The sequence below is a fragment of the Nomascus leucogenys genome, chromosome 11, assembly GCF_006542625.1.
Source record: "Nomascus leucogenys isolate Asia chromosome 11, Asia_NLE_v1, whole genome shotgun sequence".
Lineage (NCBI taxonomy): Eukaryota > Metazoa > Chordata > Mammalia > Primates > Hylobatidae > Nomascus > Nomascus leucogenys.
In genome coordinates this window covers 57,661,127-57,688,577 of record NC_044391.1, presented here as the reverse complement: position 1 = coordinate 57,688,577, position 27,451 = coordinate 57,661,127, and the positions used below count along the sequence as shown (strand labels likewise).

Sequence of the window (27,451 nt, the reverse complement as noted above, 5' to 3'; positions counted from 1 at the left end):
GCCTTAACGCACAGAGCAGCAAGACCCCCCGGGGAGCCGCGGGAGCGCGCAGCGCAGCCGGCAAACTACAACTCCCAGCGTGCCGCGCGCCCGGCGTTTCGCCGCGCCCGCTGATTGGCAGCCGCGGATATTTGAAAGGAGGGGCTGGCGCGGAAAACGAAGGTTACATTTTGGATCCTCGCGGAGTACTGGTCAGGCGGGTAAGTTCTGTACCTAGGAAAGAGGGCGACCTCTGGGGCGGTAAGGCCGGAAGGGACTCGTGAGCTTGGGTACGTGCCGAAATGAAGGGGATCCCCAGCGCTGACGCGAGGAGAGGCGTGGGTGGCTCCTGGAGGGAGTGTCGGGAGGCCTTGGGACGGCCCCGGGCCGCTGAAGGGCTGGGCCGAGGCCTCTGGGGTAGCGCGGCGAGTGGTGTGGTAGTACGGTCGGGGATCTGCCCGGGGGAAGGAAGAGCGGAATCGTCCGTTTATAACGGGAGCACGGCGTCCTGGCGTGGGTTTTCTCCCCGATGAAATTTCTGATGTGATTCTTTGCCTCCTTCCACGACCTTCAGCCCTCTTCCCTTCCTCCAGTTAGCTTCATTAACGATCTTCTCTAATTGGTCTCCTTTTCCCTAGCTCTCCGGTGTCATGAGGAGCTTCAAAGGAGTCAACTTCGGGACTCTGCTAAGCAGCTGGAAGGAGGCTGAAGAGTTGCTGCCCGACTTGAAGGTGGGGGTGCTGCCTGGCTCGGGATACACCTGGCTTTCCAAACTGAGCTGTTTTGTGTTTGCCTTTTGAAGAGATAGATAAGTAGGGGACCCTCTCTGAGCAACCCTATTTCTAGTTACTTTCTCTAACTCTTTCCTGCCTTTGCTAGCCCCATTCATATCTTTCTCTACTCCTAGGAGTTCCTGTCCAACCCTCCAGCTGGTTTTCCCAGCAGCCGATCTGATGCTGAGAGGAGACAAGCTTGTGATGCCATCCTGAGGGCTTGCAACCAGCAGCTGACTGCTAAGCTAGCTTGCCCTAGGCATCTGGGGAGCCTGCTGGAGCTGGCAGAGCTGGCCTGTGATGGCTACTTGGTGTCCACCCCACAGCGTCCTCCCCTCTACCTGGAACGAATTCTCTTCGTCTTACTGCGGAATGCTGCTGCACAAGGAAGCCCAGAGGCCACACTCCGCCTTGCTCAGCCCCTCCATGCCTGCTTGGTGCAGTGCTCTCGCGAGGCTGCTCCCCAGGACTATGAGGCTGTGGCTCGGGGCAGCTTTTCTCTGCTTTGGAAGGGGGCAGAAGCCCTGTTGGAACGGCGAGCTGCATTCGCAGCTCGGCTGAAGGCCTTGAGCTTCCTAGTACTCTTGGAGGATGAAAGTACCCCTTGTGAGCTTCCTCACTTTGCTTCTCCAACAGCCTGTCGAGCGGTAGCTGCCCATCAGCTATTCGATGCCAGTGGCCATGGTCTAAATGAAGCAGATGCTGATTTCCTAGATGACCTGCTCTCCAGGCACGTGATCAGAGCCTTGGTGGGTGAGAGAGGGAGCTCTTCTGGGCTTCTTTCTCCCCAGAGGGCCCTCTGCCTCTTGGAGCTCACCTTGGAACACTGCCGTCGCTTTTGCTGGAGCCGCCACCATGACAAGGCCATCAGCGCAGTGGAGAAGGCTCACAGTTACCTAAGGAACACCAATCTAGCCCCTAGCCTTCAGCTATGTCAGCTGGGGGTTAAGCTGCTGCAGGTTGGGGAGGAAGGACCTCAGGCAGTGGCCAAGCTTCTGATCAAGGCATCAGCTGTCCTGAGCAAGAGTATGGAGGCACCATCACCCCCACTTCGGGCATTGTATGAGAGCTGCCAGTTCTTCCTTTCAGGCCTGGAACGAGGCACCAAGAGGCGCTATAGACTTGATGCCATTCTGAGCCTCTTTGCTTTTCTTGGAGGGTACTGCTCTCTTCTGCAGCAGCTGCGGGATGATGATGTGAGTTAAGGACCTGGAGGTAGGGTGGGGACGTGGTCTGTGGACTCACTACCAGCCTAGGGTATTTGGCAAGATCTGGAAGTCCTGGCTCCCTCCTTGTTAAGCTGCCCCTGGATGGTGCCTATCGAGCCAGCAAACAGCCTAGTCTATCCTGAGAGGGCAGTGGCCCTTCTGGATGTCCCTCCTCGTGCTCCCTGGGCTCTGTCAGCTCCCCAGGACTCCGGGTCAGTCTTCAGCTTGGAGCCCTCTTTATCTCTGCTCCTCATACCAACCTTCCGCTTCCTTCCTCAGGTGTATGGGGGCTCCTCCAAGCAACAGCAGTCTTTTCTTCAGATGTACTTTCAGGGACTTCACCTCTACACTGTGGTGGTTTATGACTTTGTCCAAGGCTGTCAGGTACTGTCTGGGAATCAAGGAACCTGGACTAGGCTCACAGGGTTTGGGGTTGCTCCACTGCCCTCAAACAGCTTTGGGGTTGCTTGGCTTTGGGTGTGGAGTGGGTGGAGGTAATCTTGGACCCAGCATGACTCCTCACTCTCAAACCCTTCTTGTCCCTTCAGACAGTTGATTTGGCTGACCTGGCCCAACTAGTGGAGAGTTGTAAATCTACCGTTGTCTGGATGCTGGAGGCCTTAGAGGGCCTGTCGGGCCAAGAGCTCACGGACTACATGGGGATGACCGGTTAGTGCCCTGGGTCCCAGGCACAGAGTTCGTGGGAGGGTCATCACCCATTAGGCAGGTTAATAGTACTTGCTGCATGGTTCTGACCACTGTGAGGGTTCCTTATGGTTCAAGGAGGCAATGAGAGAAATGTTGATAAGTATCAGCTACTCTATGTTTTTTTTGTTTTTTGTTTTTTGTTTTTTTTTTTGAGACGGAGTCTCGCTCTGTCGCCCAGGCTAGAGTGCAGTGGCGCAATCTCGGCTCACTGCAAGCTCCGCCTCCCGGGTTCACGCCATTCTCCTGCCTCAGCCTCTCCGAGTAGCTGGGACTACAGGCGCCCGCCACCGCGCCCAGCTAATTTTTTGTATTTTTTTTTTTAGTAGAGACGGGGTTTCACCGTGGTCTCGATCTCCTGACCTCGTGATCCGCCCGCCTCGGCCTCCCAAAGTGCTGGGATTACAAGCGTGAGCCACCGCGCCCGGCCGCAGCTACTCTATGTTTAACACCAATAGAGAAGTGATGAGGCTAACTTATAACAGCAGACACTATTTCCTCGACTGGAATCTAACTTGGCATTAACAGTTATACCTCATATGCAATCTTATGACCTTTCAATATATTTTTTATTTCTATTTTTTTAATTTTTTTTCTTTTTCTTCACTTATCAGAATCCAGAAATCATTACAAATGAACTTTTTGTATATTTAAGTGTTTTTGTTGTTGTTGTTGTTGTTTTTGAGACAAGGTCTTGCTCTGTCACCTAGGCTGGAGTGCACTGGCACAATCATGGCTCAACACAGTCTCAACCTCCTGGGCTCAAGCGATCCTCCCACCTCAGCACCCCCGAGCTCACCTTGCAGGTTCAAGCGACTCTCCTGTCTCACCCTCCCACGTAGCTGGGACTGCAGGCGCGCACCACTATGCCTGGCTAATTTTTGTATTTTTTGTAGAGATGATGTCTGGCCATATCGTCCAGGCTGGTCTTGAACTCCTGGACTCAAGTGATCTGCCCGCCTTGGCCTCCCTGAAACCCTGTCTCTACTAAAAATACAAAATTAGCCAGGCAAGGTGGTGCATGCCTGTAATCCCAGCTACTTGGTAGGCTGAGGCAGGAGAGTCACTTGAACCTGCAAGGTGGAGGTTGCAGTGAGCCAAGATTGTGCCATTGCACTCCAGCCTGGGCAAGAGGGCACTCCAGCCTGGGCAACAAGAGCAAAACTCCATCTCAAACAAAAGGAGAATTCTTCCCACAGAGTACTGAAGACTGACTTTATTTTCTCCTAGTCACTATGTTGATGGCCAAGAAGCTGCATAAATAAGTTATTATCATTTATTCAGCAAATATTTGTTGCCAGGCGCAGTGGCTCATGCCTGTAATCCCAGCACTTTGGGAGGCCGAGGTGGGCGGATCACAAGGTCAGGAGATCGAGACCATCCTGGCTAACACAGTGAAACCCCGTCTATACTAAAAATGCAAAAAATAAGCCGGGCGTGGTGGCGGGCGCCTGTACTCCCAGCTACTCGGGAGGCTGAGGCAGGAGAATGGCGTGAACCTGGGAGGTGGAGCTTGCAGTGAGCCAAGATCACGCCACTGCTCTCCAGCCTGAGCGACAGAGCAAGACTCTGTCTCAAAAAAAAAAAAAAAAATTTGTTGAGTACTCACTGTATGCAACTCACTGTTTTTAGTACTTGGATGTGTCAGTAAACAAAACAAAGATTCCTTCCCTCATGGAGCCACGTTCTAGTTTTCGGGGGAGAGATAAACAGATTCAGTAAATAAGTGAATTATCAACATATTAGAACGTGATAAGAAATGGGGAAAGGAAAAGTAGAGCAGGATAAGAAAGGGAATTGGGAGTCTAAGGTGCATGACGGGGGGCAAGTTACCACCTTAAAGGTGGTCAGGGTAGACCTCATTGAGAGGGTGACGTGAGCAAAGGCTTGGAGGATGTGAGGGAGTCAGCCATGTGGGTTCCTGGAAAAGAACATCCCTGGCAGAAGAAACAGCCAGTGCTGAGGCAGGAGGGGTTCTGGTTTGTAAAACAAGTGCAGATGGGTTGAGTGGTGTGGGTTCATCATACTAGAATGAAGGGCATGGGCCTATTTGGGGCAGGAAGGGGAGAGCCGCCCCTTCCTTATTCCTAGCAGTAGGGGCCCCTTCCTTATTCCTAGCATTAGGGGTTCCTGTCTGATCTGGAAGCTGCTGAACTGACCACAGATCCAGCTGATCTCTGCTGCCTCTCCAGGAGGAGAGGGTGGTGGGAGCCTTTCCTACGGTCAGTTGTGCCTTTTCTCCCCTGCAGCTTCTTACACCAGTAATTTGGCCTACAGCTTCTATAGTCACAAGCTCTATGCCGAGGCCTGTGCCATCTCCGAGCCGCTCTGTCAGCACCTGGGTTTGGTGAAGCCAGGCACTTATCCTGAGGTGCCTCCTGAGAAGGTACAAGGGAATGAGAGGTGCAGGAAAGGAGCTTATGTGGTTGGGGAGTGGGGGAAGCAGGAAAGGGCCTAGCCAGCACCCTGCCTTGGAGTGGGGGGTTAGTAGCAGCATGTTGGCACCAGTATCTGGAGCAGTGTTTCCCAAACCTCACTGTACTGTTACTTACTGTTTTTCTTTAGATTGACTCACTTTTTTTTTTTTTTTTTGAGACAAGTCTTGCTCTGTCGCCCAGGCTGGAGTGCAGTGGCACAATCTTGGCTCACTGCAACCTTTGCCTCCCAGGTTCAAGCAATTCTCCTGCCTCAGCCTCCCAAGTAGCTGGGATTACAGGTGCCCACCACCACGCCCAGCTAATTTTTGTATTTTTTGTAGAGACGGGGTTTCACCATGTTTGTTGGCCAGGCTGGTCTCGAACTCTGGACCTCAGGTGATCCGCCTGCCTCGGCCTCCCGAAGTGCTGGGATTACAGGTGTGAGCCACCGCACCCGGCCTGACTCACTTTTTATATTTAGCCTGGTCCTAAGCTACTGGTTACCAGCCAAGCTGCACATTAGAATCACCTGAGTGACCTTTAAGAAAATTCTACTGTCTGCCCCAAGTTAATTGCATCAGAATCTCTAGTGTTTGCCGGGCGTGATGGCTCACACCTATAATTCCAGCACTTTGGGAGGCTGAAGCAGGTGGATCACCTGAGGTCCGGAGTTTGAGACCAGCCTGTCCAACATGGTGAAACCCCATCTCTACTAAAAATACAAACATTAGCCAGGCGTGGTAGCACGTGCCTGTAATCCCAGCTACTTCGGAGGCTGAGGCAGGAGAATCGCCTGAACCCAGGAGGTGGAGTTTGCAGTGAGCCGAGGTTGTGCTACTGTACTCCAGCCTGGGCTACAGAGCAAGACTCCATCTCGCATCTGAATATTTTCAAAGATCCCCCAGATGGTCCTTTGAGCAAGGAGAGTGAGAACCTGGGTTCTTTTTTTTTTTTTTTTTTTGAGACGGAGTCTTGCTCTTGCTTTGTCACCCAGGCTGGAGTGTAGTGGCACAATCTCGGCTCACTGCAACCTCCGCCTCCTGGGTTCAAGCAATTCTCTGGCTCAGCCTCCTGAGTAGCTGGGATTATAGGCATGCGCCACCATGCCCGGCTAATTTTTGTATTTTTAGTAGAGACGGGGTTTCATCATCTTGGCTGGGCTGGTCTTGAACTCCTGACCTCATGATCCACCCGCCTCAGCCTCCCAAAGTGCTGGGATTACCGGCGCAAGCCACCGCGCTGGGCAAGAACAAGTGTTCTTAAGCAAGAATACCTGTGAACTGATGTGTTGGCGGGATTGGCAAGCAAGATGGGTCATAGCGGGGCTTGGGTTTCATCTTAACTGAGATGATAAGCCTCTAAAGGATTTAAGTGGAGGCAAGACAGCAGACAGGCATTTTGGATTTCCCTGACTTCGCTGTGATGAATGGAGTGCAGGAGAAAAGACTGGGTAATCAGGCTATAGTATCCTAGGCAGGGAAGAGTGGGCTGAACTGAAGCAGCTGCACGAGGGATGGAATGCAGTGGATGGGTGCAAGAAGCCAAGGATTAACCTGGTAGGTGACTGGCGGGAGGGACAGCGAGAGAAGGGAACATCAGAGATGGCCCCACATTTCTGACTGAGGAGAAGGCAGTGCCATTTGCTGGGAAGGATTACAGGAGAAGCAGGTTTTCAAGGGTGTGGATGATGAACATAGGGGTGGAGTGGATTGCAGCTTCTGAGTTGAAGGCACTCAGAGTATTTCATTCTTAGGTGTCTCCTGCCTTGGGTGGGGGTGGCTCAGGATGCCCACCTGCCAACCCCGCCCCCCCATGTGGTGTATGTACCTATGCATGCATATCCCCTTCCACCATACACACTTACTGATTGCTCTCCAGTTTGGTCTGTTCTCTTTCTCTGGTCAGTTGCACAGGTGCTTCCGGCTACAAGTAGAGAGTTTGAAGAAACTGGGTAAACAGGCCCAGGGCTGCAAGATGGTGATTTTGTGGCTGGCAGCCCTGCAACCCTGTAGCCCTGAACACATGGCTGAGCCAGTCACTTTCTGGGTTCGGGTCAAGATGGATGCGGCCAGGGCTGGAGACAAGGAGCTACAGCTAAAGTGAGTTGAGGGCCAGACGCAATGGCTCATGCTTGTAATCCCAGCACTTTGGGAAGCCGAGGAGGGTGGATCACTTGAGGTCAGAAGTTTGAGACCATGGCCAACATGGTGAAACCCCGTCTCTACTACAAATATAAAAATTAGCTGGGCATTGGCCGGGCACGGTGGCTCATGCCTGTAATCCCAGCACTTTGGGAGGCCAAGGCGGGCGGATCATGAGGTCAGGAGATCGAGACCATCCTGGCTAATACAGTGAAACTCCATCTCTACTAAAAATACAAAAATTAGCCGGGCGTGGTGGCAGGCGCCTGTAGTCCCAGCTACTCGGGAGGCTGAGGCAGGAGAATGGCGTGAACCCGGGAGGCGGAGGTTGCAGTGAGCCGAGATCGCGCCACTGCACTCCAGCCTGGGTGACAGAGGAAGACTCCGTCTCAAAAAAAAAGTGAGTTGGGGAGGGGGTCAACCATGTTTCTCCCATGGATAGGGTGGCTTTTGGTACTCATGGTCATGTCCTTTCATCTTTATGTCTGAAAAAGACTAATTCCTTCATTCATTAGTTATTCATTGAGTGCTTACTATATGCTAGCCACTGTGCTACTTGGGGGGTATAGTGGTGACAGTGGTCTTGCTTTCATGGAGCTTATATTCTACTTGAGGAGATATTTTTAAAAAGTACATTTTGTGTCTGTTCTTTTTTTTTTTTTTTTTTTTTTTTTTAATAGAGACAAGGTCTCACTATGTTGCCTAGGCTCATCTTAAACTCCTGAGCTCAAGTGATCCTTCCACTTTGGCCTCCCAAAGTGCTAGGATTACAGGCATGAGCCAATGCGCCCAGCCTTCATGTATGCTCTATGAAGACAATTAAACTGATTTGCTAAAAGAGTGAGCAACTTGAGGTGGGTTATTTAGGAAAGCCCTTTTTGAAGAAGTGATAGATGAGACCTGAGGATGTGAAGGAATCTACTCTGTAAAGATCTCAGGGAGCCTGGGCAACAAAGCGAGACCTTGTCTCTACTTAAAAATATTAGCCGAATGTGGTGGCATGAACCTATAGTCTATTTACACTTAGTTAGGAGGCTGAAGTGGGAGGATCACATGAGCCTGGAAGATCAAGGCTGTAGTGAACCGTGATCACGCTATTGCACTCCAGCCTGGGCAACAGAGTGAGACTGTCTTAAAAAAACAAACAAAAAACTCAGGGAAGAGAATTCCTTGCAGAGAGAGTAGTAAATACAAAGGTTGCAAGGTGGGAACAAACTTGGGACCATGCTTGAGAAAGCCAGCATGCTGGGGGTAGTAGAATAGGGGTATAGGATGGGGAACCATATGGAATGAAGGTGGTCAAGGTGGGCAGCGGCCAAGTCACACAGGGCCTTATAGGCCATGGTCAGGGCTTTGGAAATGATTCCTAGTGGGAGCCCACTGCCGTTTGTTAAACAGAGGAGCAGTGCAATCTGATTTAAACTTTTAAAGCCATGACTGGAAACTTACTGAGCAAGCCAAGGCTGGGGCTCCTCAGCATGGGAGCAGAGGCTTTATGCCTCCTGGGATCCACCCTGGTGTTCAGCATGCCCTCTCTCAGGACTCTGCGAGACAGCCTCAGTGGCTGGGACCCGGAGACCCTGGCCCTCCTGCTGAGGGAGGAGCTGCAGGCCTACAAGGCAGTGCGGGCCGACACTGGACAGGAACGCTTCAACGTCATCTGTGACCTCCTGGAGCTGAGCCCCGAGGAGACACCAGCCAGGGCCTGGGCACGAGCCACCCACCTGGTAGAACTGGCTCAGGTGCTCTGCTACCACGACTTTACGCAGCAGACCAACTGGTAAGGAGTAGTAGCTGCGGAGGCCACTCTTGCTCCTTGCCCTAGGTCCTCTCACCCTCTTGAGAACCAGTTTCCCTCTCCACATCCCTGAGTGCTCCCTTCAACTTGTGGCCATGGGAGTGCATGCAAAGGGCGAGGCCAGCTGTTCTGCAGCCAGCCCTTCCCAGGGCACTGTGGCAGATACTCATAGTAGGCCCAGCTAAGCACATCTTCTCCCTGCAGCTCTGCTCTGGATGCTATCCGGGAAGCCCTGCAGCTTCTGGAGTCTGTGAGGCCTGAGGCCCAGGCCAGAGATCAGCTTCTGGACGATAAAGCACAGGCCTTGCTGTGGCTTTACATCTGTACTCTGGAAGCCAAAATGCAGGAAGTGAGTGTGGCTGCTGTGGGGCTCAGCAGAACTGGGTGTAGGAATTATTGTCCCTGGGCCCCCAACAAGTTGGTATCAGCCCTTTTTTTGTTTTGTTTTTATTTTTAGAGATGGGATCTCTCTGTTGCCCAGGCTGGTCTTGAACTCCTGGGCTCAAACAATCCTCCCACCTCAGCCTGCCGAGTAGCCAGGACGATAGGCCCGCACCACTGTGCCCTGTTTTATACCCCGATCCTCCCATCCAGGGTATCGAGCGGGATCGGAGAGCCCAGGCCCCTGGTAACTTGGAGGAATTTGAAGTCAATGACCTGAACTATGAAGATAAACTCCAGGAAGATCGTTTCCTATACAGTAACATTGCCTTCAACCTGGCTGCAGATGCTGGTGAGGGGTAAATGGAGTGTGGCATGGGCATCTCCATGGCTTCCTAAGAGTGGAACAGGGACCCCTGGTGAGGGAAACCCTGACCTTGTAGGGTAGGAGGTTGTGGAAGCAGTGGGAGGTTGGCGTAAAGGGCAGAGGATGTTATGGAGGAAGGCAAGTTCTCTCCAGATGGCCCATGCTGAGACAGCAGTCATTGTCTTCTGGCTTAACAGCTCAGTCCAAATGCCTGGACCAAGCCCTGGCCCTGTGGAAGGAGCTGCTTACAAAGGGGCAGGCCCCAGCTGTACGGTGTCTCCAGCAGACAGCAGCCTCACTGCAGATCCTAGCAGCCCTCTACCAGCTGGTGGCAAAGGTAATGGGGTGGGGCATTGAGGGGGACCCATATAAACAAGGACTAAACCAGAAACAGCTCCTTTGCCTTCTTTGGCCTGTGACCGTGCTGAGAAGCCATGAAAGCCAATGATGGAGGCGCAGGGCTATATCACCAGTGTTATTTTAAATCCAAGCTCCCTCATTCATTAGTGTATGGCCTTGGGCAAGCTGCTTAACCTTCTAAGCCCAAGTTTCCTTATCTCTAAAATAGGGGCCATGCTACTGCCTCGTGGCGTTATTATTCAGTGCAGCAGTGCATGGAAGAGGTATTGTGTAAATTGTGTGCTCAAATATTAGCTTTAGTCTGGGCAACATGGTGAAACCCCGTCTCTACAATAAATAAAAAAAATATAGCCCGGTGCGGTGGCATGTGCCTGTAATCCCAGCTACTCAGGTGGCTGAGGCAGGAGAATCCCTTGAGCCAGGAGGCAGAGGTTGCAGTGAGCCAAGATCGCGCCACTGCACTCTAGCCTGGAGGACAGAGCAAGATGCTGTTTCACGCTATTTCATTAAAAAAAAAGTTAGCTTTAATTATTAGATGATTTGTTACCTATCAGAAAAATACATAGATGCCTTTAGACACAATTTTACATTCTTTTTTTTTTTTTTTTTTTTTTTTTTTTTTTTTTTTTTTTTTTGAGACATTGTCTCGCTCTGTTGCCCAGGCTGGAGTGCAGTGGCGCAGTCTCGGCTCACTGCAAGCTCCGCCTCCCGGGTTCCCGCCATTCTCCTGCCTCAGCCTCTCCAAGTAGCTGGGACTACAGGCGCCCGCCACCACGCCCAGCTAATTTTTGTTTGTTTGTTTGTTTGTTTGTATTTTTAGTAGAGACGGGGTTTCACCGTGGTCTTTATCTCCGCCCGCCTGGCCTCCCAAAGTGCTGGGATTACAAGCATGAGCCACTGCGCCCGGCCCACAATTTTACATTCTTATGTGTGCCTTCTTTTTTCTTTTTTCTTTTTTTTTTTTTTTTTTTTTGAGACGGAGTCTCGCTCTGTCGCCCAGGCTGGAGTGCAGTGGCGCAATCTCGGCTCACTGCAAGCTCTGCGTCCCGGGTTCACGCCATTCTCCTGCCTCAGCCTCTCTGAGTAGCTGGGACTACAGGCACCCGCCACCACGCCCAGCTAAGTTTTTGTATTTTTCAGTAGAGACGGGGTTTCACCGTGGTCTCGATCTCCTGACCTCGTGATCCGCCCGCCTCGGCCTCCCAAAGTGCTGGGATTACAAGCGTGAGCCACCGCGCCCGGCCTCTTTTTTTTTTTTTTTTTCAAGATGGAGTCTCGCTCTGTCGCCCAGGCTGGAGTGCAGTGGCACAATCTGGGCTCACTGCAACTTCCACCACCTGGGTTCAAGTGATTCTCCTGCCTCAGCCTCCTGAGTAGCTGAGACTACAGGCGCGCAACCACACCTGGCTACTTTTTTCTATTTTTAGTATAGACAGGGTTTCACCATATTGGCCAGGCTGGTCTCGATCTCCTCAGGTGATCCACCCGCCTCAGCCTCCCAAAGTGCTGGGATTACAGGCGTGAGCCACCACACCCAGCTTTCCCCCCCGCCCCCTCCCCCAACCCTGAGATAGAGTCTTGCTGTTTCACCCAGGCTGGAGTGCAGTGGTGTGATCTCAGCTCACTGCAACCTCCGCCTCCTGGGTTCAAGCGATTCTCCTGGCTCACTCAGCCTCCTGAGTAGCTGGGACTACAGGCACATACCACCACACCCTGCTAATTTTGTATTATTGGTAGAGATGGGGTTTCACTATGTTGGCCAGGCTGGTCTCGAACTCCTGATCTCAGGTGACCCGCCTGCCTCAGCCTCTCAAAGTGCTGGGGTTATAGGCATGAGCCACTGTGCCTGGCCTATAAGGCCATGTACATTCTTATTTCAGGGAGTTTCACAAACTTCCTGAAGCTCTACCCTAGACTCCACATTAGGAAACAAACAAACAAAGCCTTTATACATGCTGTTAACTACGAGCTATTAGACCATATTTCTAGCAGGGGAAGCTACCTCAGCCCTAGATTTGAGACTTGGTTCTGCCACATACCTTTTATGTGAACTTAGACAAGCAACTTAACCCATGTGAGTCTTAGCTTCCTGTACTGTAAAATTGGGATTAGACTTGTTATGAAGGTTAGATGCACTGATGCATGTAAGCCTGGGCACAGTGCCTGGCACATAGTAAGAACTCAGAAAATCCTGGCTATTGATGATGAATGGCATCTAGGCTTTAAAACAGTAGGGGCAGGGTGATGATTGCTTCCTCTGGGTAACCACATTCCACCCAGGCCCTGAGGTCAAACTAAAGTCCAAGGTCCCAAAGGGCTGGGGAGCAGAGGGTAGAAATAGAGGCTTGAGCAGGGGTGGAGTAAACTTGGCTGCTTCTGCTGACCAGCCCATGCAAGCTCTGGAGGTCCTCCTGCTGCTACGGATTGTCTCTGAGAGACTGAAGGACCACTCGAAGGCAGCTGGCTCCTCCTGCCACATCACCCAGCTCCTTCTGACCCTCGGCTGTCCCAGCTATGCCCAGGTGAGTGCCTAACCAGCCTAGTCTGGGGACTGCAGGGGGCCTGTAGCTTTAGAGGCCCACCTCTTCTCCGAGAAGACAGGATATCAAAGGGGCAGCTTCTCGGCCTTTTACCACCACAACTGACTGGAGAATTGTGGAGTGTGGAGCAGTTGGAGGCAGCTGTAAGAAGGGGAGTCATCTTTGTCCTTCCTGCAAAACCAGTTGTTCATTAAGTTTACAGACTGCTGCAGGAACCTACCGCCAGTCTTGTATTTCCTAACTGGTTCTGTTGCCCCAGTTGATGCTTCATTGCTCATGTAAAGCTATCACGGTGTCTCCTTGTTGGTCTCCTTGCCTCCAGTTTCTCCCTTTTCTACTTCATCTTCTTAACGACCACTGGTAGGCACAGGTGTGATCTAATCTCTTTCCTGCTTAACCCTGTTCCCTTTTGCCCCAGTAATACTTGCCAGCACTTACGGCTGCAGTGTTTACCCCTGGATAACTTTGCCACAAAGTATCTCACTCTTACTATTTTTGCATCACTCTAGTATATTGACTTTGGAAACAGAAGACATCATTCTGCTTATAGCATTCTGTTTTTAGTGGTGTCATTTCCATTTACAAAATATAGTAATTCTTTTCTTTTTTTTTTTTTGAGATGGAGTTTCGCTCTTGTTGCCCAGGCTGGAGTGCAATGGCGCGATCTCGGCTCACTGAAACTTCCACCTCCTGAGTTCAAATGATTCTCCTGCCTCAGCCTCCCGAGTAGCTGGGATTACAAGCACCTGCCATCATGCCTGGCTAATTTTTGTATTTTTAGTAGAGACGCAGTTTCACTACGTTGGCCACGCTGGTCTCGAACCCCTGAGCTCAGGTGATCCGCCCGCCTTGGCCTCCCAAAGTGCTGGGATTACAGGCGTGAGCCACCGCATCTGGCCAAAATATAGTAATTCTTTTTTTGTGTGTGTGATGGAGTCTCGCTCTGTCGCCCAGGCTGGAGTGCAGTGGCTCAATCTCGGCTCACTGCATCCTCCGCCTCCCGGGTTCAAGCAATTCTCCTGCCTCAGCCTCCCAAAGTGCTGGGATTACAGGCATGAGCCACTGTGCCTAGCAGCCTGCTTATTTTTTAAAATTTATTTTATTCATTTTTTGAGACAGGGTCTCACTGTGTTGCCCAGGCCAGAGTGCAGTAGCATGATCATGGCTCACGGCAGCTTTGACCTTCTGTGCTCCAGTGATCCTCCCACATCACCCTCCCGAGTAACTGGGACTACAGGTACATGCCACCACACCTGGCTAATTTTTAAATGTTTTGTAAAGACAGAGTCTCACTATGTTGCCCAGGCTGGTCTTGAACCCCTGGGCTCAAGTGATCTCCCACCTCAGCCTCCCAAAGTACTGATAATACAGGCATGAGCCACCGTGCCCAGCTATTGTTGACTCTCTATATAGCTTTAATCTAAAAGTGGTTAACCAGGCTGGGCGCAGTGGCTCACACCTGTAATCCCAGCATTTTGGGAGGCCGAGGTGGGCAGATCACCTGAGGTTGGGAGTTGGAGACCAGCCTGACCAACATGGAGAAACCCCGTCTCTACTAAAAATACAAAATTAGCCAGGTATGGTGGCGCATGCCTGTAATCCTAGCTACCTGGGAGGCTGAGACAGATCACTTGATCCCAGGAGGCGGAGGTTGCGGTGAGCCAAGATCACAGCATTGCACTCCAGCCTGGGCAACAAGAGCGAAACTCCGTCCTAAAAAAAAAAAAGTGGTTAACCAAGTGTTAAATGGACATTTTAGAGAGTGAATCAATAACTCCTATGCAGATTATAATATCTGAAATAATGTATTATTTATTGGACATGTTGAACATTTTGCTTGTAAATGCTTTACTCCACTTTTTTTTTTTTTTTTTTTTGAGACGGAGTCTCACTCTGTTGCCCAGGCTGGAGTGCAGTGGCACGATCTCCATTCACTGCAACCTCTGCCTCTCGGGTTCAAGTGATTCTCATGCCTCAGCCTCCCAAGTAGCTGGGATTACAGGCGTGTGCCACCATGCCCGGCTAATTTTTGTATTTTTAGTAGAGACGGGGGTGTCATCATGTTGGCCAGGCTGGTCTTGAACTCCTGACCTCAGGTGATCCGCCCACCTTGGCCTCCCAAAGTGCTGGGATTACAGGCGTTAGCCACGTGGCCACCCTTATTTACTCCACTTTCATTTGAAGAGCCTGACTGCCTTTCCTCATGTGCCCTCTGATTGCTTCCTTAGTTACACCTGGAAGAGGCAGTGTCGAGCCTGAAGTATCTCGATCAGACCACTGACACATACCTGCTCCTTTCCCTGACCTGTGATCTGCTTCGAAGTCGACTCTACTGGACTCACCAGAAGGTATTTCTCACTTTCTTAATCTCCGAAGGCCCTGGGTATTAGAAAGAATTTAGGATTTTCTTGATATTTGCCTGGCTTTTGAGATTTCCCTGGAGCTAGGCAGTATGTTCCTGACCCTGAGAGGCAGGCATATTTCCTAGCCTTGCCCTCGCCAGCGATTTGCTCACCAGTCCTCCTCTGGTAGAGATACAGTCCTTTTCCTTCTTCGGGGCAAGGGGGAAAGTCTGTCCTGTGATGAAAAGCTGGGACAACAGTGATCCTGGGAAGGCATGGGAGCTCTGGACTAGAAATCCAGGGGATCGCAAAGACTTGAGTTTTCTCCCAAACTAGTTGTGTGACTTGGGCACGTCTTCTGCCCTCTCATGCTCTAGTTTCTTCTCTACGTTTTTATCATTCCTAAATTGGCGGACAAGTCACTGGTGAGGGCAAAGCTAGGAACTGTTACTGCTTCTCAGGGTCAGGAACATTCTGCCTAGGTCCAGGGAGATCTCGAAAGCCAGGCAAATATTCAGAAAATTCTAAAATCTTTCTAATACCCAGGGCCTTCAGGGATGGGGCCACGTAATCTCTAGGGCCTCACAAGTTCTGGAGTGCCTGACTGCACTTACTGCCTCCTCTGGCCCCTTCTCTCCTTCAGGTGACCGAGGGTGTCTCTCTGCTGCTGTCTGTGCTTCGGGATCCTGCCCTCCAGAAGTCCTCCAAGGCTTGGTACTTGCTGCGTGTCCAGGTCCTGCAGCTGGTGGCAGCTTACCTTAGCCTCCCGTCAAACAGCCTCTCACACTCCCTGTGGGAGCAGCTCTGTGCCCAAGGTGAAAGAATAGGGTGGATGGCCCCCCTTGGATGACGTGTATGGTTTGTCTGCTGTCAGCTCTTCTCAAACCTCATCCCCTCTGCCGGCTAACTGTGTGGCCCAGCCTACCTAGAACCTGCACAGAGTACGCCTGGGGTAGCAGATGGGTTTCAGTTTGCCTGCTGACTCTAAACAATTGGTGACTGCCTGGAATACTAGGCTGAAAGGATTTTTTTTTTTTTTTTTTTTTTTCTGAGACGGAGTTTCGCTCTTGTCACCCAGGCTGGAGTGCAATGGTGCAATCTCAGCTCACTGCAACCTCTGCCTCCCAGGTTCAAGCGATTCTCCTGCCTCAGCCTCCTGAGTAGCTGGGATTACTGGCATGCGCCACTACGCCTGGCTAATCTTTGTATTATTGGTAGAAATGGGGTTTCACCATGTTGGCCAGGCTGGTCTCAAACTCCTGACCTCCGGTTATCCGTCTGCCTCAGCCTCCCAAAATGCTGGGATTACAGGCTTGGGCCACTGTGCCCAGCCAGCTGAAAGGATTCTGAGACCCCATGGGATCTCAGAGGGAAGGAGTTATGAGATTGATTAGCTCTGCCTGCCTTAATGCAGAAGGAAGCATGGGAAGCAGGCTTTGCTGCCTTAGTAGCTGAAGGTGGTGAAGTTCTGGCTGCATCCTCTCCCTTTTTCACCCCACCCACCACAGGCTGGCAGACACCTGAGATAGCTCTCATAGACGCCCATAAGCTCCTCCGAAGTATCATCCTCCTGCTGATGGGCAGTGACATTCTCTCAACTCAGAAAGCAGCTGTGGAGACATCGTTTCTGGACTATGGTGAGTCTGGGGAGGACAGCAGGGCCCTGTTGGAATGGACAGGCTATATAAGAGGGCTGCGGTTTTTTCTCCAGAGGATCCACACCGTGGCTGAGGGATGGTGGTCTTGTCTCTTTTGCTACAGGTGAAAATCTGGTACAAAAATGGCAGGTTCTTTCAGAGGTGCTGAGCTGCTCAGAGAAGCTGGTCTGCCACCTGGGCCGCCTGGGTAGTGTGAGTGAAGCCAAGGCCTTTTGCTTGGAGGCCCTAAAACTTACAACAAAGCTGCAGATACCACGCCAGTGAGTACAGGGCCAGAGGATACAGCAATGATGGCACCAGAGTGCCATGCACCCCTGAAAATGGATTCCAAACTGTTCCACAGATTACATGCTATGTTTAGATGCATTCGTGGAAAAAGGCATTCCACGGCTAAATAAGTGGGAAATGCTGAGTTAATCAAGGTTAGATGTTTTTATTTCCTGTAGGACTCTCATGTCCTTCAGTATGCGGATATGCCTTGCAAATCTCCAAAAGGGAGATCTAGTGTACAGTGTTTCCCTAAGAATGTTTTCCCACAGGATTCTTTTATTGAGGAATGCAGTTTGGGAAATCCTGTCCCAAGGCACAAGGAGAGTTGGGATTAGAGAGAAGTGTAGAGGGTTTTCCCCAGGGAGCCTTTAAGTCAGCTTAAGGGAGTGAATGCCTTTTGGAGGCAGGGAAGGACTGAGGTAGCTCAGCCTGGGAAAGAGGCAAAGAGAAAGACTCTCCAGGAAAACAAAGGATTCCTCTGATTGGTTCTCCTCTCCTCTCTCAACAAGGTGTGCCCTGTTCCTGGTGCTGAAGGGCGAGCTGGAGCTGGCCCACAATGACATTGATCTCTGTCAGTCGGACCTGCAGCAGGTTCTGTTCTTGCTTGAGTCTTGCACAGGTGAACAGCCATGTCCCCATGACCATAGGCGGTGCTGAAATGACACACACTACAGCACATCTTTCTGTGTAAAGGTTTCGTTGCCTTTTTTTATTTTTGAGACAGACTCTCGTTTTATTACCCAGGCTGGAGTGCAGTGGCGTGATCTTGGCTCACTGCAACCTCTGCTTCCTAGGTTCAAGTGATTCTCCTGCCTCAGCCTCCCAAGTAGCTGGGACTACAGGCATGTGCCACCACTCCCGGATAATTTTTTTTTATTTGTAGTAGAGACGAGGTTTCACCATGTTGGCCAGCTTGGTTTTGAACTCCTGACCTCAGGTGATCCACCCGCCCCAGCCTCCTAAAGTGCTGGGATTACAGGCATGAGCCACCGCGCCCAGCCTTTGTTCCCTTTTTAATCAGATACTGACTTCTGGTCCCAGGGCAACATTCCCTTGACTTTAGTCCAACTGTTGGTCTCCCTCTTTCAGAAAGCCTGTCCCAGACTTACCCTAGTTCTAGTTTTCAGTGCTTCCTAATACATTTTGGCTATTTAAATTTGATTTAGATAATACTTAGGGCCAGGCTCGGTGGCTTACGCCTGTAATCCTAGCACTTTGGGAGGCTGAGGCAGGCAGATCATGGGGTCAGGAGTTCGAGACCAGCCTGGCCAACATAGTGAAACCCCATCTCTACTAATAATACAAAAATTAGCCAAGCGTGGTGGCAGGCACCTGTAATCCCAGCTACTCGGAAGGCTGAGGCAGGAGAATCACTTGAACCCGGGAGGCGGAGGTTGCAGTGAGCAAGATCGTACCATTGCACTCCAGCCCGGGCGACAGTGTGAGACTCTGACTCAAAAAAAAAAGGAAAGAAAGAAAGATAATATTTAGAATTCAGGTCCTCAGTCACACTAGCCACACTTCATGTGCTCAGTAGCCACATGGCTAGTGGCTACTATATTGAGTAGCACAAACATATCCTCAGGAGGGCTGAAGCTAATAATAAAACATTGCATTGATGGCACATTTTGTCTTCTCAATCACATATACTTCTAGTACTTCATTTGCCCCACACTAGACCCCATAAAGCTGGGTGGGAGCATAGATTATTTTCATTTGTTAAATGAGAAAGTTGAGAAGTCAATGTTTGGGGCCAGAATCACAGGGTAGGAGGCAGGATTCAAGTATGGGCTTGCTGGGGCCAGCCTGCTTTTCTCAGCCACGTGGCCCCTGAGCTGCAGGTGTGGGGGCTTTGTGGCCTACATTTGATCCACTGTTGGTTGGAAAGAAAACAAAGATTTTACCTCCGAGGCAGGTGGATCACGAGGTCAGGAGACCGAGACCATCCTGGCTAACATGGTGAAACCCTGTCTCCACCAAAAAAATACAAAAAATTAGCCGGGCGTAATGGCAGGCGCCTGTGGTCCCAGCTACTCGGGAGGCTGAGGCAGGAGAATGGCATGAACCCGGGAGGCGGAGCTTGCAGTGAGCCGAGATCGTGCCACTGCACTCCAGCCTGGGCGACAGAGAGAGACTCCGTCTCAAAAAAAAAAAAAAAAAAAAAAAAAAGATTTTACCTAAAAAATAATAAGCCATACTAATATTTGATGTTATACAGTAATACATATATATACACATATATATACATGTACGCATATAAAACACATATATTAGAGAATTGGGCCCCAAGGTTGCTCAGGAAGTGCTTGATGCCATTTCTCCCCGTTTTGTAATTCTTGTTCTGCCTTCTCCCCAGAGTTTGGTGGGGTGACTCAGCACCTGGACTCTGTGAAGAAGGTCCACCTGCAGAAGGGGAAGCAGCAGGCCCGGGTCCCCTGTCCTACACAGCTCCCAGAGGAGGAGCTCTTCCTAAGAGGCCCTGCCCTAGAGCTGGTGGCCACTGTGGCCAAGGAGCCTGGCCCCATAGCACCTTCTACAAACTCCTCCCCAGTCTTGAAAACCAAGCCCCAGCCCATACCCAACTTCCTGTCCCATTCACCCACCTGTGATTGCTCGCTCTGCGCCAGCCCTGTCCTCACAGCAGTCTGTCTGCGCTGGGTATTGGTCACGGCAGGGGTGAGGCTGGCCATGGGCCACCAGGCCCAGGGTCTGGATCTGCTGCAGGTAGTGCTGAAGGACTGTCCTGAAGCCGCCGAGCGCCTCACCCAAGCTCTCCAAGCTTCCCTGAATCATAAAACACCCCCCTCCTTGGTTCCAAGCCTCTTGGATGAGATCTTGGCTCAAGCATACACACTGTTGGCCCTGGAGGGCCTGAGCCAGCCATCAAACAAGAGCCTGCAGAAGGTTCTAGAGTCAGGGCTGAAGTTTGTAGCAGCACGGATACCCCACCTAGAGCCCTGGCGAGCCAGCCTGCTCTTGATTTGGGCCCTCACAAAACTAGCTGGCCTCAGCTACTGTACTACCCAACTTTTTGCAAGCTCCTGGGGCTGGCGGCCACCATTAATAAAAAGTGTCCCTGGCTCAGAGCCCTCTAAGACTCAGGGCCAAAAACGTTCTGGACGAGGGCGCCAACAGGTAGCCTCTGCTCCCCTGCGCCTCAATAATATCTCTCAGAAAGGTCTGGAAGGTAGAGGACCGCCCTGCACACCTAAACCCCCAGGCCGGATCAGGCAAGCTGGCCCTCATGTCCCCTTCACGGTGTTTGAGGAAGTCTGCCCTACAAAGAGCAAGCCTGAAGTTCCCCAGGCCCCCAGGGTACAACAGAGAGTCCAGACGCGCCTCAAGGTGAGGTGGGACTGTTGCGAGGTGGTGGTGATGGTGTTGGATGGGGTTAGTCCTGGAGGAGAGTGTTTCATAGAGCAAGTGTCCCTGTGGAATAGCTCCCCAGGGCCTAGTGGAACTTTAATCTGCTATCTGCAGTACCCCAACATCTTGCTTTTTTGTTTGTTTTTTGTTGTTTTTTTGAGACGGAGTCTCGCTCTGTTGCCCAGGCTGGAGTGCAGTGGCGCAATCTCAGCTCACTGCAAGCTCCGCCTCTCGCGTTCACGCCATTCTTCTGCCTCAGCCTCCCGAGTAGCTGGGACTACAAGCGCCTGCCACCACGCCCAGCTAACTTTTTGTATTTTCAGTAGAGACGGGGTTTCACTGCGTTAGCCAGGATGGTCTTGATCTCCTGACTTTGTAATCCGCCCGCCTTGGCCTCCCAAAGTGCTGGGATTACAGGCATGAGCCACCACTCTCAGCCTTTTTTTTTTTTTTTTTTGAGACGGAGTCTCACTGTGTCGCCCAGGCTGGAGTGCAATGGTGCAGTCTCGGCTCACTGCAACCTCCACCTCTCGGGTTCAAGCAATTCTGCCTCAGCCTCCTGAGTAGCTGGGATTACAGGCGGGTGCCACCACACCCAGCTTATTTATGTATTTTTAGTAAAGACGGGGTTTTACCATGATGGCCAGGCTGGTCTCGAACTCCTGACCTCAGGTGATCCGCCTGCCTCAGCCTCCCAAAGTGCTGGGATTACAGATGTGAGCCACTGCGCTAGGCCAACATCTTTCACAGCAAGACCTAGTTCCAAGTCTCCCTTTGTTTCAGACAGGACATTTTCCTTAACTCTAATGTTCCTTTTACCTTTTCATCCCACCTTCTGTTCCCTCATTTTCTCCCTCCTTCCACACCCAAGAGTCACTGCCCCTGATCTAGAGTGTTGGGTGTCATGTGAGAAGTTCTGAAATCTTTCAGGGTCCTGTGCGATGGTGCCTGATGGTGCCTCCACTGCGCCACCTGCTGTCACAACGTGTCTTGTCACTGAAGACCTCTTAGCCCTTCACCCTTCCACTGTGATCTCAGGTGAACTTCAGTGATGACAGTGACTTGGAAGACCCTGTCTCAGCTGAGGCCTGGCTGGCAGAGGAGCCTAAGAGACGGGGCACTGCTTCCCGGTGCCGGGGGCGAGCAAGGAAGGGCCTGAGCCTAAAGACGGATGCTGTGGTTGCCCCAGGTAGTGCCCCTGGGAACCCTGGCCTGAGTGGCAGGAGCCGGAGGGCCAAGAAGGTGGCATCAAGACATTGTGAGGAGCAGCGTCCCCAGAGGGCCAGTGACCAGGCTAGGCCTGGCCCTGAGATCATGAGGACCATCCCTGAGGAGGAACTGACTGACAACTGGAGAGAAATGAGCTTTGAGATCCTCAGGGGCTCTGACGGGGAAGATTCAGCCTCAGGTAGGACAGCAAGGGTGAGGTGGAAGGTGCATGTTTTGGGGGTTTGTTCTGGGGCAAAGCACAAGCAGTAAGTGCTGCCAAGGAAGTAAAGGAAGAATGTTCTTTTGCGGACTCTAAGGGAGTGGATTACAGAAGGAAGAACAAAGAGAATGGCAGGGGGAGGGAGCACTGTGAAAAAGGCCTGCTCTCTCCCCAGGTGGGAAGGCTCCAGCGCCGGGCCCTGAGGCAGCTTCTGGAGAATGGGAGCTGCTGAGGCTGGATTCCAGCAAGAAGGAGCTGCCCAGCCCATGCCCAGACAAGGAGAGTGACAAGGACCTTGGTCCTCGGCTCCGGCTCCCCTCAGCCCCTGTAGCCACTGGTGAATATGCAACCCCTGACGTTGGTCACTTGGATAGGGCTGAGCTTCTAGGGCTTTTGACCCCCAGTCTTTCCAGGCTGGATTCTGATCTAGATCCAGTAGCCTCAACCTGTGTTTGAACCCCAGCACTCTATGAGCTGTGTGCAGGTCACTTAACCTCTCCAAGCTTCTATTCCTTCTGTAAAAATGGGGTTTAGGGGGCATGGTGGAATAAGTTGATGCCTGTTAGTTGAATGGCACCCCACTTGGCACATTGCCCTTCATAAATGGTAGTTGCTGTTTGCCATGTGGGAGATGAGATAGGGACTCTTCCTTCTTGGAAAGTTCCTATCAACTGTGAAATAAGGAATTCAGCTATACCAAGTGTCCTGATATTCCTCTAGGTCTTTCTACCCTGGACTCCATCTGTGACTCCCTGAGTGTTGCTTTCCGGGGCATTAGTCACTGTCCTCCTAGTGGGCTCTATGCCCACCTCTGCCGCTTCCTGGCCTTGTGCCTGGGCCACCGGGATCCTTATGCCACTGCTTTCCTTGTCACCGAGTCTGTCTCCATCACCTGTCGCCACCAGCTGCTCACCCACCTCCACAGACAGCTCAGGTGGGTGCTGACCATCCCCAAGACTCCTGCTGGGGCAGACTAGAGAGAAGGTCCAGACTTTGAAGGAATGGGACCTCACCCCTCCCTGTGTTGCTTGCAGCAAGGCCCAGAAGCACCGAGGATCACTTGAAATAGCAGACCAGCTGCAGGGGCTGAGACTTCAGGAGACACCTGGAGATGTCCCCCTGGCCCGCATCCAGCGCCTCTTTTCCTTCAGGGCTTTGGGATCTGGCCACTTCCCCCAGCCTGAAAAGGAGAGTTTCCAGGAGCGCCTGGCTCTGATCCCCAGTGGTAAGCGGGCAGGCTTCTGGCCGGCTCCTCTGTCCTCTTCTGCATCTTCTTACTAAGGAGCTGGGTGATGGAGTTTTAGGCATTGGTTAGTTTACATAGATGTATTACATAAGGTATGACCCTTACGTCATACCTTTTCACCTGTTAGCCTCTTAAATCAGGAAAGTTTGTTTTTTTTTTTAAACCTCAACTTTGAATTACCAGCAAATTCAGTGTCTTTCCTCAGAGGTGAGTTCAGATGACTGGGGTCTTCTGTACTAACATGAAACATATTCACATGATTTGAGTGCCTCACTTTGTTAGTTGCTGTGAGGGACACAAAGTACAAGTCATGGTCTCTGTGCACAGGGAGCTATTAGAGCAAGGGAGAGCACCTTGACCTCTAGTGACCAGGGAAGGCTTCTTGATGCTGTCTTGAGTGATGAATAGGGATTGAGTGCCCAAGACAGGGAAGGGAATTCCTTTAACAGCTGAATGATTCTAGCTGTATCTTGTGTGTCAGGGGTGACTGTGTGTGTGTTGGCCCTGGCCACCCTCCAGCCCGGAACCGTGGGCAACACCCTCCTGCTGACCCGGCTGGAAAAGGACAGTCCCCCAGTGAGTGTGCAGATACCCACTGGCCAGAACAAGGTAGGATTCCTGGGCCATGGAGCAAAGTTGGGTTGGATTGGGCTTCGGGTCAAGCTGCTCACATTCTGTGTTGAGGGAGGGAGAGATGGTGATCACGTGGACAAGCAGAGCTCTCACAGCCCCATCTCCCAAAGCTTCCTCTGCGTTCAGTCCTGAATGAGTTCGATGCCATCCAGAAGGCACAGAAAGAGAACAGCAGCTGTACTGACAGGCGAGAATGGTGGACGTGGCGGCTGGCACTGGACCACAGGATGGAGGTGTGTGCTCCTGGGGTGGGGTCAGGCCTGCCCTAGGAATCACCCGGGGGGTCCCAGTGTCTTCTCTACCAGAGGGCCTGGGTCAGTGCTAAAGCCATGTCAAATCCTTTCTGGAAGTGTAGACCTAAATTTAAAAATATGTCACCTGGGGAGAACTTCAGAGCCCAGAACTTGAAGAATATATGGGAATGGATATTTAAAGATACGCAGAAAAAAAGGACTTAAACCCAACTATCAGGTTCCTAGTTTTAGCTTTCATTGCCACCTGTTCATATTTGTCACAACAGAAGGATAGATAATAGTCTATACTCTCCCAGTCTCAGAAAATGAAAAAAGTTTCTAGATTCTTGCCTTCTATGACTAACAGAAAGATACGTAAGACAGACATGCACATTGGAAAATGCGTTTTCTCATCTCCAAAATGTCAGTGCCTGTGAGAAAGAAGCTCGGTTTCCTCTCTGACTGAAGGGTCTGCCCTCTGCATTCAGGTTCTCATCGCTTCCCTAGAGAAGTCTGTGCTGGGCTGCTGGAAGGGGCTGCTGCTGCCGTCCAGTGAGGAGCCCGGCCCTGCCCAGGAGGCCTCCCGCCTACAGCAGCTGCTACAGGAATGTGGCTGGAAATATCCTGACCCCACTCTGCTGAAAGTGAGTGAGGAAAGCAGGGAAGGGGGCCAGGCCCAGTGGCTTGCACCTGTAATCCCAGCACTTTGGGAGGCCGAGGCAGGTGGATTGCTTGAGCTCAGGAGCTCGAGACCAGCCTGGCCAACATGGTGAAACCCTGTCTCTACGAAAATACAAAAATTAGGCCGGGCGCGGTGGCTCAAGCCTGTAATCCCAGCACTTTGGGAGGCCGAGGCGGGCGGATCACGAGGTCAGGAGATCGAGACCATCCTGGCTAACACAGTGAAACCCCGTCTCTACTAAAAATACAAAAAATTAGCCGGGTGTGTTGGCGGGCGCCTGTAGTCCCAGCTACTCGGGAGGCTGAGGCAGGAGAATGGTGTGAACCCGGGAGGCGGAGCTTGCAGTGAGCCGAGATCGCGCCACTGCACTCCAGCCTGAGGCACAGAGCAAGACTCCGTCTCAAAAAAAAAAAAAAAAAAAAAAGAAAATACAAAAATTAGCTGGGCGTGGTGGCAGGCACCTGTAATTCCAGCTACTCGGGAGGCTGTAGCAGGAGAATTGCTTGAACCTGGGAGGTGGAGGTTGCAGTGAGCTGAGATCACCACACTCTAGCCTGGGTGACAGAGTGAGACTCCAGCTCAAAAAAAAAAAAAAAAAGAGGATAGGCGCCATGGCTTACGCCTGTAACCCCAGCACTTTGGGAGGCCGAGGCAGGTGGATCACAAGGTAAAGAGGTGGAGACCATCCTGGCCAACAGGGTGAAACCCCATCTCTACTAAAAATACAAAAATTAGCTGGGCTTGGTGGCACATGCCTGTAGTCCCAGCTACACGGGAGGCTGAGGCAGGAGAATCGCTTGAACCCGGGAGGTGGAGGTTGCAGTGAGCCTAGATTGCGCCACTGCACTCCAGCCTGGGCGACAGAGCAAGACTGTCTCAAAAAAAAAGAAAGCAGGGAAAGAGAAGAAACTGGACTTAATCCTTTCCCAGCAGCCATCATGAATGAAGATGGTGCTCACCACCACTGTTCCCCTGCAGATCATGCTCAGTGGTGCTGGTGCCCTCACCCCTCAGGACATTCAGGCCCTGGCCTATGGGCTGTGCCCAACCCAGCCAGAGCGAGCCCAGGAGCTCCTGAATGAGGCAGTAGGACGTCTACGGGGCCTGACAGTACCAAGCAATAGCCACCTTGTCTTGGTCCTAGACAAGGTAAGGAGCTGGGGCAGAGGGGCAGTGTCTAGTGGGGAGTGAGTACCAACTCATCCTCATGCCCCTTCTGACTTCTGCATATACCTGGCTGGGGACAGTAACCTCTTAGTGCTTTTTGCCCAGGACTTACAGAAGCTGCCGTGGGAAAGCATGCCCAGCCTCCAGGCACTGCCTGTCACCCGGCTACCCTCCTTCCGCTTCCTACTCAGCTACTCCATCATCAAAGAGGTGGGGTTCAGTGAGTGGTGTCTGGGGATGACTGGCGATTGGGGAAGACCTCAACAAAGAAGGGCAGAGAAACCTGAGAAGATAAGAGAGGGTCCTAGGAATGGCTCAGACATGGAAAGGGGCTGAGATTGTTAGAGCTTGGGCCTCTTGGTGAGACAAGCATCCTAATTGCCAGTGTCTCCTCCTCAGTATGGGGCCTCGCCAGTGCTGAGTCAAGGGGTGGATCCGCGAAGTACCTTCTATGTCCTGAACCCTCACAATAACCTGTCAAGCACAGAGGAGCAATTTCGAGCCAATTTCAGCAGGTCAGGGGAGCAAAGACAAGAAGAGGAGTGGGGAAGGGTAGACAACATACAGGGGCAACAAGCCTTTTCTCCAGAAACAGCTGTTGCAGCCCACCTTCTATCTAATGATCCCTCTGCCATCTTTGCCACCTGACCCCTGCCATGCATTTCCCTATTCTCACACCCGCCTTCTCCCTGCAGTGAAGCTGGCTGGAGAGGAGTGGTTGGGGAGGTGCCAAGACCTGAACAGGTGCAGGAAGCCCTGACAAAGCATGATTTGTATATGTGAGTGCTTAAGGCAGGAATGTGGGGAGAGGGGCAGTCCTGAGGATGGTATCATCATGGGTTGCTTTGGGACTTGAGAGCCTCTGGAGACACAGGCAGAGGCCAGGTACTGCTAGCTCAAGACTCATCTCACCTCCTTCTGCCTTAGCTATGCAGGGCATGGGGCTGGTGCCCGCTTCCTTGACGGGCAGGCTGTCCTGCGGCTGAGCTGTCGGGCAGTGGCCCTGCTGTTTGGCTGTAGCAGTGCGGCCCTGGCTGTGCATGGAAACCTGGAAGGGGCTGGCATCGTGCTCAAGTACATCATGGCTGGTTGGTGAGTCTCCAAGGGCAAGACCCATCCTAGGGCATTAAGACTCCTGCCCTCACCCCAGGTTCTTTCCCAGGTCTGAATCCTGCCTCTCTTGTGTCCCATTTTCCTCCTATCCTAGTTCCCTGGCATGTCTGAACCATTAACCCTTAGCTCCCTTCTGTTTTCATCTTGTAACCAAGGGCCAAGGGACTTTCTCACTGGTTCAATCCTCTCCACTCACCCACCCCCACCACCAATGGTGTTTTCCTATGTATTCTGTTTTAGAGCCCTTACTTTGTATTTCTCCCTTTTCTTTTCCCAGCCCCTTGTTTCTGGGTAATCTCTGGGATGTGACTGACCGTGACATTGATCGCTACACGGAAGCTCTGCTGCAGGGCTGGCTTGGAGCAGGCCCAGGGGCCCCCCTTCTCTACTATGTAAACCAGGCCCGCCAAGCTCCCCGACTCAAGTATCTTATTGGGGCTGCTCCTATAGCCTATGGCTTGCCTGTCTCTCTGCGGTAACCCCATGGAGCTGTCTTATTGATGCTAGAAGCCTCATAACTGTTCTACCTCCAAGGTTAGATTTAATCCTTAGGATAACTCTTTTAAAGTGATTTTCCCCAGTGTTTTATATGAAACATTTCCTTTTGATTTAATCTCAGTATAATAAAGATACATCATTTAAA

At 51.7% G+C, this 27,451-nt stretch overlaps 1 protein-coding gene across 1 annotated transcript; it reads left to right on the top strand.

The window, feature by feature from the left end:
• Window positions 1–161: 161 nt before the first annotated feature.
• On the top strand, window positions 162–27,451 carry ESPL1 (extra spindle pole bodies like 1, separase). The gene is made up of 31 exons (XM_030822572.1): window positions 162–240; window positions 618–710; window positions 887–1,948; window positions 2,240–2,344; window positions 2,509–2,629; window positions 4,915–5,051; window positions 6,988–7,181; window positions 8,764–9,003; window positions 9,226–9,370; window positions 9,616–9,754; window positions 9,967–10,106; window positions 12,517–12,651; window positions 14,898–15,017; window positions 15,655–15,826; window positions 16,520–16,648; window positions 16,773–16,929; window positions 17,449–17,558; window positions 19,296–20,284; window positions 21,344–21,713; window positions 21,910–22,071; window positions 22,455–22,668; window positions 22,769–22,959; window positions 23,462–23,589; window positions 23,724–23,846; window positions 24,335–24,490; window positions 25,507–25,677; window positions 25,801–25,905; window positions 26,095–26,210; window positions 26,391–26,474; window positions 26,623–26,787; window positions 27,086–27,451. The coding sequence occupies exons 2-31, from the start codon at window positions 630–632 to the stop codon at window positions 27,285–27,287; spliced, it is 6,363 nt and encodes a 2,120-aa protein (XP_030678432.1). The 5' UTR covers window positions 162–240; window positions 618–629; the 3' UTR covers window positions 27,288–27,451.

What these genes read in the sequence shown, in the direction of transcription:
- ESPL1 (XM_030822572.1), top strand. Translation starts at nt 630, where the DNA reads ATGAGGAGCTTCAAAGGAGTCAACTTCGGGACTCTGCTAAGCAGCTGG. An exon ending in GAGTCCAGACGCGCCTCAAG is followed by an intron (nt 20,285 to 21,343) that starts GTGAGGTGGGAC and finishes CTGTGATCTCAG; the next exon opens with GTGAACTTCAGTGATGACAG. An exon ending in AAGTACATCATGGCTGGTTG is followed by an intron (nt 26,788 to 27,085) that starts GTGAGTCTCCAA and finishes TTCTTTTCCCAG; the next exon opens with CCCCTTGTTTCTGGGTAATC.